The sequence below is a fragment of the Stegostoma tigrinum genome, chromosome 16 (assembly GCF_030684315.1).
Source record: "Stegostoma tigrinum isolate sSteTig4 chromosome 16, sSteTig4.hap1, whole genome shotgun sequence".
Classification (NCBI taxonomy): domain Eukaryota; kingdom Metazoa; phylum Chordata; class Chondrichthyes; order Orectolobiformes; family Stegostomatidae; genus Stegostoma; species Stegostoma tigrinum.
The window spans coordinates 17,971,372-17,989,343 of NC_081369.1; the positions used below are offsets into that span (position 1 = coordinate 17,971,372).

General features: G+C 41.6%; 1 protein-coding gene across 3 annotated transcripts in view; it reads right to left on the reverse strand.

The window, feature by feature from the left end:
• Positions 1-3,807: 3,807 nt before the first annotated feature.
• nrn1la (neuritin 1-like a) overlaps positions 3,808-17,972 on the reverse strand; it is a 42,933-nt gene continuing 28,768 nt past the window's right edge. The window contains exons 3-5 of one of the 3 annotated variants that reach the window (XM_059651636.1): positions 13,823-14,047; positions 7,716-7,760; positions 3,808-4,102 (exon numbers count right to left, since the gene is read on the reverse strand). In XM_059651636.1, the coding sequence (XP_059507619.1) occupies positions 7,733-7,760; positions 13,823-14,047 (253 nt within the window). In that variant the 3' untranslated portion in view covers positions 3,808-4,102; positions 7,716-7,732. Of the gene's footprint in view, positions 4,103-6,335; positions 14,048-17,972 lie in introns of those variants that run through there. The other 2 variants (XM_059651635.1, XM_059651634.1) reach the window with 2 other exon arrangements.

Here is a 17,972-nt window from a genome sequence, read left to right on the forward strand (position 1 = left end):
AAAGAAAATGATAAACATTTAACAACAAATGTGTACTGGATGGTCTACAGTTAAAGATCTGTGTCTTAGTTTGGGTACTCCCAGCACAGACAAAATATTGTGACAATAGAGAACTCAGCTCCTTGACCTGTCCATCTTCCCTGGGCTGACCGATAGAACGTCTTGACCTGTCCGTCTTCCCTGGACTGACCTATAGACTCTTTGACCTGTCCGTCTTCCCTGGACTGACCTATAGACCTCTCACCCATCCCTTCCTCCCACCCCAAGCCGCACCTCCATCTCCTACCTACTAACCTCATCCCACCTCCTTGACCTGTCCGTCTTCCCTGGACTGACCTATCCCCTCCCTACCTCCCCACCTATACTCTCCTCTCCACCTATCTTCTTTTCTCTCCATCTTCGGTCCGCCTCCCCCTCTCTCCCTATTTATTCCAGAACCCTCACCCCATCCCCCTCTCTGATGAAGGGTCTAGGCCCGAAACGTCAGCTTTTGTGCTCCTGAGATGCTGCTGGGCCTGCTGTGTTCATCCAGCCTCACATTTTATTATCTTGGATTCTCCAGCATCTGCAGTTCCCATTATCATCACTATTTCTGATGCTGCCAGTTGCTGAGGCTGTAACATCTGGAATCCCCTTGCTCAACCTCTCCAGACTGCTACCCTTCTGTAATCCTTTAGGATGTTCTGCAAAAGCTCCTTCTTTGGCCAAGCTTTTGACTCTACAGATGGGAGAAAATGGTCAAAAACAGAAACTTGCCTTACAAAAGGCAATGAGAAGTTTTTAACAGGGCTTCTAAGCTTCTCAAGTGGTTTGATGGAGTGCTTAGAGAAATACTATATCCTTATTACAATGCCTTTCCAAGTCTGGAGGTCTAAAATTGATCTGTTCTCACAGCTTGAAGACTTCTAGGAAGATACTTGTGTTTTGGGAACTCGAAAGGCTGGGCAGACTTCTGCTAAGGTGACTAGTTCCTGTAAACAGACTGAAAAACTTCTTTCTTCTGCTAAAAGGAAAATTGAACTGAATTCTTAGTTCTCTGTTCTGAATCAAAACAAAGCTAATTTATTTAACATGTTTACATTGCCTTTCATAAACCCAGCAGTACAAACTTTTGTCATTAACAAATTGAGCTTTATTGGAACACTGTAGTAGACCCAGGACAGAATATTAGCATGGAAGCAAGATGGTTAATTGAAATTGCAAGCAAATGGAACATCAGGGTCATTCCTATGGATAGCAGAGGTGTTCCATAAGACAGTAACCCAGTATGCATCTCATCAATATACAGGTAGTTCTGCTATTATGCGTGTTTCATTAACACGAATTGGTTGTAAGGCGATTGAAGAATAGTGGACACTGTTTGGATAACAAAAACCTTTTGCAGCGATTTTCTATAACACAAGGTCACACAAGAATGCAACTATCATACTATGAAGAAATACCTGTAAAGAAGATTGAATTGTGAGCAATGAATACAGTAGACTAGATTGAAAGAAGTACAAGTAAAACATTGCTTCACCTGCAAGGTATGTTTGGGGTCTTGGACAAGGAAGAGTGAGAAGGTGAATTGATAAATGTTACACTTTGTGCAATTGCATGAGAAGGTTCCATTGACGTTCAAAGAAGTGTTAAGTATGATGGAGGAATAGACCAGGATGTCACATGGAGAATGGTCCTGCAAATTGCTGACGGTAGACAGGATATGCCTCAGACCATCCTTTATATTTGCCATTTTGAAGCAAGAGTATCAAAGCCACTTTTCTAATGGTACCTGAAGTTATAAGTCTATTGAGGACAGTGGCCAATCAAAGCTTAGCAATGATACCCATAGAGGAGGCTGCTACTGAGGTTGCAGGGTAAAAAAGAAGCTTCCTCCATGTTAATGCCCTGATAGTCAGAGGGGTTAACCCTCCAGAGGACAGTGTTGGATCCATTGACAGCTATGGTGCATCCAGAAAGGAAGGCCCCTCTTCCTCCGGGAAGCCACTGGTGGGTCACTGTTTTATTCCTTACAAACTGACTATATGATGGGGTGCCATTGCAGCACTGGCAAACTGGCAGCAAGACATAAAATAGCCACTGACAGGCCAGTAAAGGATCTTGATTGACACACCACATCCATTCAGCAGGTGGTCAATCCAAGGTGGTTCCGATCTTTCAGAATATCCTGTGACAATGCAATGTCAGGCTTCCCTTCCAATGCTTTCTGTTGTAATTTTTCCAGCCCATTTCCAGAGGACTGTAAAATCCTAGTCAATGAACACACAGTGGAAAACCTGTACTGGAAAACAACATTGTTACACAGAATTCCAGGATTGCTTATCTTTCAGCAAGACATTAAACTCAGGCCATATCTGTCCTGTTGAGTGGCCAAAAGAGATTGCTTGGCATTATTTTGTAGAATAGCCAGAGAGTTCCCTCCAATGACCTAGCTAATAGTTATTCTCAACTAACAGCACTAAAACAGATTATTTGATTGTTTTCACTTTGCTATTTGTGGGAGATTCTATGCTCAAATTAGTTCCAGTGTTTCCTCCATTACAATTGTGAGAACACTTCAAAAGTACATTCTTGTATGCAGTATACTTTGTAATGTCCAGAGGTGGTAAAAACCGGTATATAATGCGGGTCTGAGATTTTCCTTTCCCTTGGAATTTCTTAGGGGCAAGAAATCACTCACCTGTTACTAGAGTTACGTAAAACTAAGACAGCGTTAAACCAATTCTCTATCTCCATCCCCAATACTTTTGTGTGGCTTTCCACTGGACAGTAGTACTTCAGTAGCAGCTTCAAAGTATTTTAAAGAGTCAGTGTGCATTTTGCAACTTGCCAATTGCCTCCCAGGACAATTACTTATAAAGCAAATACAAGGTGTCAAAAATCCCCAAATACTCTCTCCCTAATCCTGAATGCTCCCAACCCAATAATATAAATTAACTAATTTCACGTTAAGGTACAAGGTGAGCTCAGTGCTGGTAATCCATACAAGACAAGAAAATCTCCCCACCCCTGGCCTCATCCCATGATCAACCCTCCCTCTCATCCCCACCTCCTTGACCTGACACAAACTGTCCATCTTCTCTCCCACTTATCCGCTCCTCCCACCTCATTGACCAATCCCAACTACTGCCTACCTGCATTCACCTATCACCATCCCACCTACCTTCCCCAGCCCCACCCCTCCTCTCTCTACTTATTTCTCAGCTCCATTCCCCCTCCTCCATTTCTGAAGAAGGGTCCTGAGCTGAGACGTCAACTTTCCTGCTGCTCTAATGCTGCCTGGCCTGCTGTGTTCCTCCAGCTCAACACTGTGCTTTTTCTGATTCCAGCGACGACAGTTCTTACTATCTCTAAGCAATCCATGATGCTGTGTACCACATTATTAACCTATAAAACTGGTGGCTTTTGGAAAGTAAAGTGGGGAAGAATTTTTTTTTAATTTAGTCTTTACAACAACAATGAATATACTGACTCTGGAAGGGACACTCATTTGAACCAATCCCAACATTTACACATTCTTTATGAGCTTTTAACATGACAACGCAAAAAGGAAAGCATAATGGACTGGAGAATTGAGGGCAGAACATTTGCTAAGTGGAATCAAAGGAGAAAAAACAGAAATATGGCAGACTCTCAATTACTACAAAAGACAACACATGAGTTCTTACATAATTGAGTTTATTCTAAAAATGTACAAACATCTTATGTTTACAGAGTAGATGCAATTCAAAATGTCAAAATACAAGAAAATATTAATTACAATTACAGCACATGCTACTCAATAATAAAATTATCATTAACTGCACCTAATTAGATTTTCAGTACTTTAGACATTTCCAGAAAAATTGTTGTTTTATTTTATAATTTGTTCTGACGTTTATTATTCATAACTAATTATTATATTGCAAATATATTTAATTGGAAAATATTTCTTAGTACCTGAATGCATGTGGGCATCAAATAGCCAAAAAAATCTTTACTTATATACAAAATGGTAGAATCTGAATATAAAATGCTTGACTTGACAGCACTGTATTTCATCATGTCACATTCTTACAGTAGACAACAGGATTTCTATTATTTTGTTGACCTCTGAATGATCCTGAGTGAATTTAAAAACACACACATAAAAGGCATCACTATAGGCATATTATTGTAGTGTTTATGTTTAATTGCTGATAAATCTAATTTTATCTCCACAACTTATCTGCCCCCTATCTATTGGGACACATGAACTTCGGCAATGATTCTTGACTAGGTCATTATGCCTTCTTCAGATATCCCCTCAGAATCAGAATCTAGACATAGGTGCAATTTTGCCTTGTGTAGCCAGATTAAAATCAAATCAATCCAAAACCACTCCCCTATTAAAAATACACATGAAAATGTACCATTTTGATATGTTTTGATTTTTCTTATGATATATGCAGTGTTCAACTAATTGAGAAATTCTGTTTCTATGTAATCTGACACACTGCCCTCCTCAATTCCAACTGCAGTCAACAATAACATTGATTCTTTTTAGGTCAAAGTTGACTGTCAATTTTCTTTTCACTTTTTCCTTGGAGTTGATGACACTACCATGAAGAATGAGTGAGATCCTGCTGACAGTATTTCCTGCTCTGGGACTAACCAGTCCCACCAGTACAGATTAAGAAGCCTTTTGACTCATTTATCATGTCAGTGCAAATTATTTTCTTTTTCATTGGCACCTTTCCTCACAGTAATGTTATAAAAAAAAGCCACAAAAATCTGCAGGATATAATCAATCTGAGCGACAAAGCAAGAAGGTCTCAAATGAGTATGGGTAAGTGATTTCACAATCCCATACAAGCAGTGAGTCAGTTGTGTTTATTGGCAACATAGCTAAAATAATCAGGGTTATAATGCTACTGGCCATAAAACACTTTGAATAAATATCTCCATCTCCAGCACATCCCTCACCTTCCTGGACCTCTCAGTCTCCATCTCAGGCAACCAGCTTGTAACTGATGTCCATTTCAAGCCCACCGACTCCCACAGCTACCTAGAATACACCTCCTCCCACCCACCCTCCTGCAAAAACTCCATCCCCTATTCCCAATTCCTCCGCCTCCGCCGCATCTGCTCCCACGATAAGACATTCCACTCCCGCACATCCCAGATGTCCAAGTTCTTTAAGGACCGCAACTTCCCCCCCACGGTGATTGAGAACGCCCTTGACCGCGTCTCCCGCATTTCCCGCGACACATTCCTCACACCCCGCCCCCGCCACAACCGCCCCAAGAGGATCCCCCTCGTTCTCACACACCACCCTACCAACCTCCGGATACAACGCATTATCCTCCGACACTTCCGCCATTTACAATCCGACCCCACCACCCAAGACATTTTTCCATCCCCACCCCTGTCTGCTTTCCGGAGAGACCACTCTCTCCGTGACTCCCTTGTTCGCTCCACACTGCCCTCCAACCCCACCACACCCGGCACCTTCCCCTGCAACCGCAGGAAATGCTACACTTGTCCCCACACCTCCTCCCTCACCCCCATCCCAGGCCCCAAGATGACATTCCACATTAAGCAGAGGTTCACCTGCACATCTGCCAATGTGGTATACTGCATCCACTGTACCCGGTGCGGCTTTCTCTACATTGGGGAAACCAAGCGGAGGCTTGGGGACCGCTTTGCAGAACACCTCCGCTCAGTTCGCAACAAACAACTGCACCTCCCAGTCGCAAACCATTTCCACTCCCCCTCCCATTCTCTTGATGACATGTCCATCATGGGCCTCCTGCACTGCCACAATGATGCCACCCGAAGGTTGCAGGAACAGCAACTCATATTCCGCCTGGGAACCCTGCAGCCATATGGTATCAATGTGGACTTCACCAGTTTCAAAATCTCCCCTTCCCCCACTGCATCCCTAAACCAGCCCAGTTCATCCCCTCCCCCCACTGCACCACACAACCAGCCCAGCTCTTCCCCCCCACCCACTGCATCCCAAAACCAGTCCAACCTGTCTCTGCCTCCCTAACCGGTTCTTCCTCTCACCCATCCCTTCCTCCCACCCCCAGCCGCACCCCCAGCTACCTACTAACCTCATCCCACCTCCTTGACCTGTCCGTCTTCCCTGGACTGACCTATCCCCTCCCTACCTCCCCACCTACACCCTCTCCACCTATCTTCTTTGCTCTCCATCTTCGGTCCGCCTCCCCCTCTCTCCCTATTTATTCCAGTTCCCTCCCCCCATCCCCCTCTCTGATGAAGGGTCTAGGCCCGAAACGTCAGCTTTTGTGCTCCTGAGATGCTGCTTGGCCTGCTGTGTTCATCCAGCCTCACATTTTATTATCTTGAATAAATAGACATTCCTTAAGTGATTGAGGGTGCACCACTGCAGTTTAACCCATTGCAGATAACTAAAAAATAATTTGAAGAATAAACATTGCAAAACAGAATATCCATTGAACAAACTACCAATTCCTCTGACAACCAGTTCTAACCAGGGGTTGCTTTCTTTTCTTTCATACATTAAATACATTTCAAAATGGATGTTGTTCCATTTGGACCACTATCTGCTGTGTGGACTGCATTAGTTGCTTTCTGAATGATGTTGAACTCTTGGTGCTGAATGGTTTATTAATTGGAAGATTTCATTGTTAATTTTTACCGGCAGTTAACCCTGGATGGGTGTGTTCAAAGCATTCATCTGGTTAATTGGAACTGGAGGAGACGGGGACAATGAAACTAAAAGCTCATTAAAAAAATTCTAAATTCCTGTACAGTGTTAAGAAGCAATTTGTGTAACAGCACAAATGCATTTCATAAGGTCATTTCCTACTAAGCTTTCTGCTGTAATCAGTTCACAGCTAAATAGAAACATAGCTTTGTAATTCATTTTGCTGTCAGGTGAACGAAGAAAACAGATTTGCAATAGGGCTGCTGCCCTTAATCAATCATTTTTACCAAAACATCCTGTGCACCTTTAACATTTCTCTGGATACTACCAGAAACATTGTAAATGTGGTAGCATATTATTAATAAATACTGTTTGTAATATATTGCTCATAAAATATACTGAAAAACATGTGAAGCCCATTGTTCACAAGTTGGGCCCCCTGTTGGAAGAACAACTATCGTGTACAGAGGAAGTGCAGCAATATTTTCTTTCCAGTGTGTACAGGAATTCTGATAGTATTACAGAATTATAAGTTCTATTATGGGCTAGATGTTGGAGGAAAATTCTGTACATTAATTGAAAGTTGTTAGGAATATGGACTGTAACTTCACACCACGCAGTTGTACTTAAAATTCACTTTTCACTGCTGCAGGAACTGACCAAAATGGTTTACGATCATTTGTTTCAGACAGAGTCCTGATAGGTCATGTCTGCAATGCTCTCCAGTCCCTGTTCTGGATGAGCAGTAAATTATAAGCGTATGCAAAAATAATCTCATTTTAATGAAATGTGCTATTTCACTCTTTCACTGCAAGGTGAATGAAAAATTTAGTGAAATTTTTCTGAAACATAATTTGCAGGAGACTAACTACTCCTTGGTAAACTCAGAAAATTCTATTAATCTGCATGGGGCATTATATTTCCCACAAAACCACAACAGCATCAAATAACAGAAAGAAATTATTAGCTGCCTTCACTAATTCTGCTGTCATTTTTTTGCGCGATCATGAAGTCCCTACTAATGATTTTAGGCCAGTTCAGAGCCAATAGTTTGATTTACCTTGTTACTGTATGTTCTTATGGTCTTTCAAGGCATATTTTCAAACTGCATGAAAAAAACATTACAATTAAGAATGAACAGCAATGTGTTAAGTTGATGTTTGCAGTGACATTTCCAGAACCACTCTACTTATTGATATAAATCATATTTAAGATTAATATTTAAATAACTAGCATCTATTATTTAAACCACCAATGAACATGTGGTATAAACAGAAAGTATGATGAGGAACTGTGGGATGCCAATTATACAAGCCCCACTTGTAAATTCAGCAAGATCTCACTATAAAAGGTCCCAATATCTCACTTGCAAGGTCAGGTCAGTATGTTTTTAAAATAAGAATCAGAGCATATAATTCCCCATCTTGTATGCTCCTTGTCTAATTTTGCTCATTTGCTTTAATGTGTGTTTTCTCCATTCTGCCAATATTCTTGCCTCCTTTTGCCATTCTCCTAAAGGTATTACCTCCTTGCTGTGCTGCAGTTCCACTGGTGTTTGCAAGCATTTTTCTCAAGTGGTAACTAAATTCAATATGTGAACACAGACAATGAATATTGATGAGTCTTCACAGCACAACGGGAAAGCTAGTGACATAACGGTAATGTCATTGGACTAGCAACCCAGAATTCGAGGCCAAAGTTCTGGGGGACAGGGGTTCAAATTCTATCATGACAGATGGCAAGATTTGAATTTAATAAAGGTTGTGTCTGCTGATACCACCGACGCTAATATACTCTGCAAATATGCATATTTAATAGATGCAACCATGAATAGAGAGAAGAATGCAGGGAACCAGAGGGAGACAGAGTACCTCACTTGTCATTCCTGTGTTCTCATACACAAATGCCAACCTGCCCCCACACTGTGCCCTGTTACAAGATCATTTTCTCTGCACATATGCAGCTTTTGCTTATGGTTTGACGACATAGGATCTGGAACTATGCATATGCAGGTTTCCAGATGAGCATGCACGCACAATTGTTTGCAGTTGCAAGAGTCAGTAGGTACTGCCTTCTATATGCACCTTCTGGAACAAAGAACAGGCTTAATAGTGATCATACAACAATTGTTGTAAAAGTTCATCTGGTTCACTAATGTCCTTTAGGGAAAGAAATCTGCCATCCTTACCTGGTCTGGCCTACAGGACTCCAGACTCACAAAACTGCCCTCAAGGCAATTAAGGGTGGGCAATAAATGCTGACCTAACCAGAAAGGCCCACATCCCATGAATAAATTACTAAAAATAATAGCCAAGACCAAACCTGGTTTTCCTTGATGCAAGCATACACATTAACCCACACTTCACCTCTCCCGGCTACCCTCACCAGCACAATGGGTGACCACTTCAAGCAGGGTCATTGGATACCATCTAGAAGTAGGATTCCTGACTGAAATATCTTCTTAAACTAAAGTCAATCATATGATCACTAGTATTGTAACAGCAGAAACTAACTCTTTAGAGACTCAGTGATAGATATGGGTTGACATGGAAAGGAAAGGCAACAGCAGGGGAGTGGACATGAGGGTAGGGTAAGGAGAGTGTGGGGTGTGAGGTTTTGTGATCTTGGAACTTTTCAGGTGAAGTCTGGTTTGAATTGGGCTACAGCAGCCTGACCAATAACATGAGCTTTGATCACACAATAAATTCCATTCTTAGTATCTTTGCACAGTAGACAAGCTCCAGGCATTGAGAGGCTGCCCACCCACTAGGCAGTAGCAAGCTGTTGTGCAGATCAAAAGCTGCTAAAGTGATGGGCATTTTAATTGTTTTAATTGTAGAAAGATCAGGGGAATAAAATGTCTGGCCAGTCTACAGGAGAGAAATATGTTCCCAGTTTCACAGATCCTGCAGTGGAACTATTGTTGGAAGAAATGGGGCAGAGGAGGGAAACCCATAATGGGGGATTGTAGACTCTCCACAGCCAATGCATTGAGTACCATGATCTGCAACTTAGGGTCCAAATAAACACAGGAAGTACTTAAAGAAGTTATCAGGTCAGACAAAAGAGCCATAGACATTTCCTCCGAGCACACAATGCACTAAACTGGTCAATCACTTCCAAAGGCTCCCTGTTTTAATTGCTTACCATCAGTGCCCAGTACAGTGAACTGTAGGGTTTCTTTAACACCCAAGACTTTCACTGAGAAGTGTTCATTCAGTTAGATTCTAACATCCATTTTCTCTTTCAATTAATGTAACAGGTCGTTGAAGATGTCTGTGGTCTCCCGAGTATGGGCTATGTGCTGACAATTGGGATTTACTGCATGTCGTGTTAACAAAAGGTCATTCTCACTTTTGACATTCTTTTTCAAGAACAGAACAGCCCATAGCAAGCATGAGAGAGCTTTGAAAACTTCAAAATGTTGGCCTTCAAGATCCACTAAACCTGTTTCTCATTATCTCACCAATGCAGACTTCTCCCCTTCGCAATAGCTCTCTCCTTTCTTTTTCCTCCTTTATCATTGTCTCTCTCTTTTCTGCCCCTCTTCAGTTTCTTTTAATTTGCATTATGTTCAGTGGTGCAGAAATCAGTAAATGGAGGAGGCTCAGGATGTCACAATGATGCCACCTGGAAACTGGAGGAGCAACACCTCATATTCCACCTTGGGAGCCGACAACCCAGAGGTCTCAATGTGGACTTTACCAGTTTCAAAATCTCCCCACCCCGGCCTCATCCCATGACCAATCCTCCCTCTCATCCTCATCTCCTTGACCAGACACAACCTGTCTATCTCCTCTCTCACATCACCGACCAATCCCCACACTGCCTACCTGCACCCACCTATCACCATCCCACCTACCTTTCCCAGCCCCACCCCTCCTCTGTCTAATTATTTTGGAGCATCCTTCCCCCTCTCCCATTTCTGAAGAGGTGTCCTGACCCAAAACATCAATTTACCTGCTCCTCTGATGCTGCCTGGCCTGCTGTGTTCCTTCAGCTCCATACTGTGTTAACTCTGGCTCCGGCGTTGGCAATTCTTACTGTCTCTGAGACACTTCTTCAATATCCTGTTTCCTGTGAAGACCATCAGCCTTCACATTCAAAGGATCACCATTGACAATCTTCCAAGCTTACAGTTACCTTCCATTTAATTCACCATCTTGCTCTTGTGCTGACATCTCTGTCCTTGGTCTGCTGCTGTGATCCAGTGAAGTTCAGCACAACCAAAAGACAGTACCTCATCTTTACATCCTACAGACTCAAGATTGAGTTCAACAATCACGGACTGTGAACTCAGTCCTCCATTTCAATTATTTTTGCCATGTGCCAGTTGGAATTTTGTTTTTCATGGTTCTGTTTTCGGATGTTTTCTGAGCTGTTCATTATTCTGCCATTTACACTTGCACCGAACAAATGCTTTGCCTCTTTTGTCCCATGACATCTTTGTCATTTACTTTCTCCTGCCCTCTAACCTATTCCAGAGCATTATCCCCTTCCATGGCATAAAATCTACCATATTTCTTTACTTCTTAAATTCTAAAGAAGAATGATACTTGACTTGAAACATTATTTCATTTCTCTCTCCAAAGAGCTGCTTAACCTGCTGAGAATTTCTAGCAAAATAAAAACCGAAAGAACTGTGAATGGTATAAATCAGGAGGAAAAACAGAAGTTGCTGGAAAAGCTCAGCAGGACTGGCAGCATCTGTGGAGAAAGAATCAGAGTTAACATTTCGCGTTTGGTGACCCTTCTGAGGTTTTTCACTCCTCCTCCTCCTTCCTTACAATTCTGCGTCCCTTGCATTGCTTCTTCTACTGCTACGTACCCTTCCACTGACCATCTCCCTTCACACTCCTCTTCTACCACCCCCACTGTAAGTCACATCACCTCCCGACTTTCTCCCACTTCACCATCCCTCCCTTTGTTTGTATTTCAGATATCACAATTGGGCAATACTAGTCAGCTCAATGCTCACTGCTAAGGTGGCAGCCTGAGAGTTATGGACATGTTGCTCAGCTGATTGCCAAATTAAAAATATTTCACCTCTGAACATATTTGTAAGTGACAGGTTATGGGTGACATTAATAATTCCAATTTGAAAAACACGCAAAAATGCAAGTGCTTTCTTAGTTAGGTGCGTAACAAATTTGTTTCCCTATGTTGTTGACAATATCTGGACAAGGGCTACCAGACACATGTGGTAAGCTTTTTTTGCTGAAGAAGGCAACTCTATTTTATCAATGTTCTGTATTCATCTAGGGCTCTCTTATTTTAATGAAAATCTCTATTGATGCATGTGTTTGGCATTAGTGACCCATGTATGAAAGCAAGTGAAAGCAGAGTGAGGGATATATTCATATCTCTACTAACTTCTTAAAATCTTTACAGTCCTATGTATTAATTACGTGAGAAAGTCATTAGGAAACCAACATTACAAAAATAGATTTCTGTTTGTGGGTGCTTGCTATGCATAAATTAGTTACTGTGGTGTCCTTAGTTACAACCATGAACACATTTCAAAATTACTTTATTGGCCATAAAGCATTTTAGGACATCACATGACTGTGAAAGGCACTATACAAAGCCTTTCTTAATATTCATACTTAGGTGATATTTTGTTGTTCTGTCGGGATATCTCTCACAGCACCACATGTACTGTAGGGGATTGGGAAGATACTCTGCTTCAAGCTTCTCAAGAACAACTAAGAATGGACAAAAAAAAGCCTTTTCGGCAATGCCTGCATCCTGAGAAAGAATTCAAAAAGAATATTCTACATGATATAGGATTAAAGAAATGTTTCCTCCATCATCCCTGTGTTCCTGTCCATCATATCACAGAGCAATACTATTACTATTACGCAACGCAATGTAAAAGAAATAGATTTGGTTTATTTGTTTAAAAGAAAATAAATAAAACAACAGTGTGAAAATATTGTTAAATGAAGTGGATATGTTTTGAGAAAATTCAGACATGCCCACAGATGCTAAAAGTCACATAACCTTGATAGTTGCTTGGGCTGTTACAGCTCAAATGCCAGAAGTGCAAGTTGTACTTCTTTCAATCACTTGATTTCTGCTACTGCTGCAGAGAACAGATATATAATGTATCAGGAGATGCAGAAAGAGTCACTGCAAGTGATTTTGTGCCTTGGCCAAATAACTTTTATTGGTAGCAATCAAATTGGTGAAGTTGATGATTTAATAGGACTTCAGTTTGATGTTCTCTGCCCTTTGAATAAATTCACTCAGTCCTGAAGTGTCGGCCTAGATTATGATCATAAATCCTATGGTGAGAGTTAAGAGCATAACCAACGACGTCAAGGTGGCATTAGCTGGAATGCATGTGAGTGAAAGGTCAGTTTTTACAATATAGATATTAACATCCCTAAGCTACATTTTTGTTCAATTTCCATACCACATGTAATTTGCTTCCAAGGCATATGTTCACATCAAAGAATTCCCATACAGTTATTATTTCTGTATATTCCTTTACATTAACCTGTTTTAGTTGCATACTGGTCATAACATTTTCTATACTTACACCCACCTCCATGAGGGCCTGAAACTTGCTAAGATTCTGTTCCACAGATACCAGCAGTGCTCTGCAGTCTCCATTGGTTCTGTTCAAATGGAGGTCTAGGATTAATTAGTTAATCTTGGAGTATTATCATCAGGGAAAACCCTGTCCTCACAAGATGTCTGATGTGTACAATAATGCCTAAACAGCAACCAGTGATAGGAACCCCAGCTGGTATTTCCTGGCACAGCAGTAGCTCAAATATCCTCATTTAAGAGATTCAAAATCAGTCCAATCCAGGACTTGAACTTTCCTAGTCTATAGGCACAGCACAATTAGCTACCAAACCAGCAGGGCGACTACTTTTATTTTTATCTAATGAATCAACTATGCATTCAAGCTGTGTGACATTCTTTGAATGAGAAGTACATTAAATTAATGTAATTTGAACAGAATTATAGAAAGAACCACCCTTAACCGACAGAGAGAGACAACATTCAAAGACATTTAAACAGCCAAACATTTTGTCTGTATCAATGGTATTCTTGTCTCTCCGGTGAAGGGAATTAATGCTGGGAGCTGACCTGGAGATCTACATGTTGACCACCAACACAGCAATGGACAGAATGAGTGTTGTCAGTCCATACCACAGTGATCCGGCAGAACCTCTCAGGCTCTCTCTGTTTGATTCGCTTCTATCGGAGTTTTCCATAGTACCAGATGGCCTCACTCTTGAGCTGCACAGTTCATGCAAGTTGCCTTCAAACTGTAACTTTTTCGACTCCTTCCTGAGGGACTCCCAAACAGAGGCAGTGTCTGCAGGGCAACCTTCCAGAACCGAGTCTGCACATGCATGAAAATCATCCCAGGACCTGCACAGAAAAAAGTGCATACTAAATTGGCTTACTTAGGTGTAAGAGAAACATATGCACTTCAGAAAAAAAATGTTCAGTGGCAAATAATTCAGTAGCTTTCAACATTTTTTGGATTAAGGAATTCCACAACATTTCGAGAGATTCTTTGGGGGTACTACAAACAAAGTAAGGCGCTTTTTAAATGAATGCAAATTAAATTACACTATTACATTCTGAAAACTTATGATATAATATTGTGGATTATACAATGCTGATGTTTTGTAATTATTTAATTTCAGTTTTTTGCATGAGGTTTAAATGGAATTCTTCTGCATTTGGTTCTACCTTCAAATGACCTAAAATTGAGGAAACTCTTGTTCTAGGAAAAAAAACCTGTTTGGAAAATAATAAGCTAATTTCGCAAGTGACTGGAAAAATTTATAATAAGAAGGTTGAGCTCATGTGTCACATTCTCACCTTTGGGCCAGGAAGCCCAAGTTCACGTCCTATCTGCTCCAGAGATGTGTAAATAACAGGTTGATTAGAAATGTCTACAATAAGAACCTGTTACAACATCACCATTAAGTTTCATTGGGATTCTTCACCTAGCCAAATGACCTGACTGATGCTTTTAAGTTGTCTTGTTGGCACTAATTTACACTAGTCACAATGATGAGGACATCACATCCTGGCAGTGCACAACATAGAGTTGGAATACAGTTTGTCATTACAGACCAAGAAACACATCATTGCTCTTTCATAGATGTCTCTTGTATTTTCATATCATGGAGGGATTTTCATGGCTGGAAATATGTTTAAGTACTGTGATACACTTTGAATGTTTGTGCTTTCCAATACCCATTGAGAAATGTCATTCTTGTGTCCTCCAAGTGCCTCAGTTGCAGTTGCACTCTTTGCAGCCCTTTCCAAACCAGCATACTTTGTCTCAGGCAGCACAATACATGATTTTCCCAAATACAGTAATATTCCAGGAGATGCATGAAACCAGCCCATAATTCAGGCTATTTGAGATGGAGTTGGAGATGTTAGCAGGGAGAGGAAGAGTAAGTGGAAATCTGGAAAGTTCCTTTCTGATCTCATCAAACAATGAAAGCCAGTAAATAAGGTCGCACTGATCAACATCAACATTACCAGGTACCTACTTCCTAATGTAGAAGAGTCCAATTTGACTCAAAATATAACTGTTGTATCTCTCTCCATAGCTATTGCTCGACCTGCTGCGTTTTTCCAGCACTTTCTAATTTTATTTCAGATTTTCACTATCTGCAGTATTTTATTTTTACCTACTTTCTACTTAATGTGTTGCGTGGAGTCTTTGAAGTTCTTTGAAGGTAAAAGTTATTTACTTTCTTAAAACCTATGTGCAAGACAAAAGAAAAATCAATTTTATGTGGTTTGAAGATTGTCAGGTCAGTTGAGCAGCCTATGGGAAACTATCAGTCATGTCTTCAGAGATATTCAATTACATAACAACTGTTTACATTTATACAAGGTCATTACTACAGTAAAATGTTATAAGGTGCTTCACAGTGTTACCAGACCAAATTGGATGCCAAGTGACATAAGGAGGCATTAAAAGACTGGTGACAAAAGCTTGGTCAAAGACATGAATTTTGTAAAGGTGTGCAGAAAGATAAAGAAGTTAGGGATAGAATCCCAAAGTTAAGGCCTTGTTAGTTGAAGGCATGACTCATTGGGAGAGAAAAAAAAATAGGAAATATGCAGAGGGGTGAGGGACTCCAGCAAACATTTAATGTATGTGGAGTTTCTGAATGCAGTACATAATTATCAGTGAGTATGAATCCATTGGTATTACAATTATGGGGTGACACTATAGTTCATGTTTTCCATGGTAACCACTTTAGTAATGCAAACTGTTGCTCATGTAAGCATAATGTCAAAGACCATGCAGAGTAGCTCCAGACAGGTAGGAATTGTCTGGAAGCACAACGTGCTTTTACTGAGGGCATAAGTGCAAGGGATGCTGGTAGTCTGGCAAATATGGGAACAGTATGTGATAAGATGTGATGCTACAGTCCCCTTTATTTTACAATCTTCAGCTTTGCTGACTAGCCTGTTGTGTGGCACTTTATCAATTGACATTTGGTGGTCCTTACTAATCACATCAACCACATTACCCTCATCTCTGTTATCCCATGATAAAAAGCTCAATAAAGTTGGTTAAATATGATTGGACTTTATCAAATCTCCATCGTTTGAAAAATTATTGCCATTACTTCTACAGTTTCCATCCTTAATTCCCTCAGTTGTATCCATTTTTCTATGGTCCTCGTGCTTTCTGATAGCCTAGAGATTCTACCCGACCAGTCTGTAAAGTAGTAAGTGAGCAGCAAGCCAGGATGAGGGAAAGGATAGCACACAGGAGGGTGAGGTAGCAGATGGGCAGCACGGTGGCTCAGTAGTTAGCACTGTTGCCTCACAGCACCAGGGACCAGGGTTCAATTCCAGCCTCGGGCAACTATCTGTGCGGAGTTTGCACATTCTCCCCACATCTGCATGGGTTTCCTCCAGGTGCTCCGGTTTCCTCCCACAGTCCAGAGATGTGCAGGTTAGGTGGATTGGCCATGCTAAATTGCCCATAGTGTTCAGGGGTGTGTAGATTAGGTGGATTATAGGTGTATGGGTCTGGGTGGGATGCTTCAAGGGTTGGTGCGGATTTGCTGGGCCGAAGACCCTGTTTCCACACTGTAGGGATTCTACATTGTCTGCTGCATGGGACTAAGTTGGAGGCTTTGATCGAGTGGTATACAGAAAAGAGCAAATAGAAACACACAGAAACGCTTGGTGCATTGTGAGGTCTACAAGAGAGTTACTTGTCACTGTCAAGAAGCATGATGGAGTCTCGTTCTGCTTTTGGCTGGTGGCTTCATGCAGGCTTTAGAGCCCAGTTTTTCCAGAATGAAAGTAGTGACCAACTACATGTTGACAGCTGCTGATCAAAACACAATGCGGCTGGTGGCTGAAATCTCAGCTTCCATTCCATCACAGGCTGAAACACCCAATGTCTGAGTGGAAGCTCTAGCTGATATTATGAATTCCAGGCATGTTGCCACACAAGCCCAAACTGTTGCCAGCATTATTGTGACACCTGCATAAAATGGGCTTCACCGGATTACAGAAGTCCAGCAATCTGTTCTTCAATCAGTTTGAGGATTGCTGAGTAGCTCCACAGAGCACAGCCTGCTGCCTTCTCCCAGCTTACCCCACTGCCACTCCAGCAATGTCCCTGCTGTTGCCTGGTTGCAAGCTGATACCACCATCACCCATACTGAGGCGGTGACCTTCTCCTTCTGGCTCACAGCCATTTTTCTCCTGAGAGCTTGGCGGAGTTTGACGACAGGCTGCTGTGAGTATTGGAGGGTACTGAGAAGTGGCCCAGGCAGTGGAGCCACTGTTCAAGAACACTGACTTGCTGCAGCTGTATGTGCACTGTCCACATATGGTCAGGTGGCAAGGGGAATTCAGGAAACCCATGTACAGTGGGTACCCCTTGAGCCAGAATGTGACTTTTTGCTGACAATGTAGCTCAAATTGTGGGAATAATTGTGGGACAGGATAAAAGCATTATAAGTATAACAGGCATTCACCATAGTTATGCTCAGTGCATGGTCACACATCAGCTGCATATTCAGGGAGCGGAAGCCTTGTGATTCTAATACATCTCCCCCATGAGATGCAGCACCCATCACCACTGAGAATACAACTATTTGAGCAATGCCTGTTCTTCCTACTTCACTCTTTTTAACAATTAAGCCCTCACTCCTCACATATAGGACCTCAAAGATCTCCCGGATGCAGCAGTTCCCACTGAACTGAGAGATATTGACAATGACATCAACAATGTTTCCTTAGGAGTACAAATTGAAGGCAACAGTGGCCTTAATGCCCAACAACAGGGCCA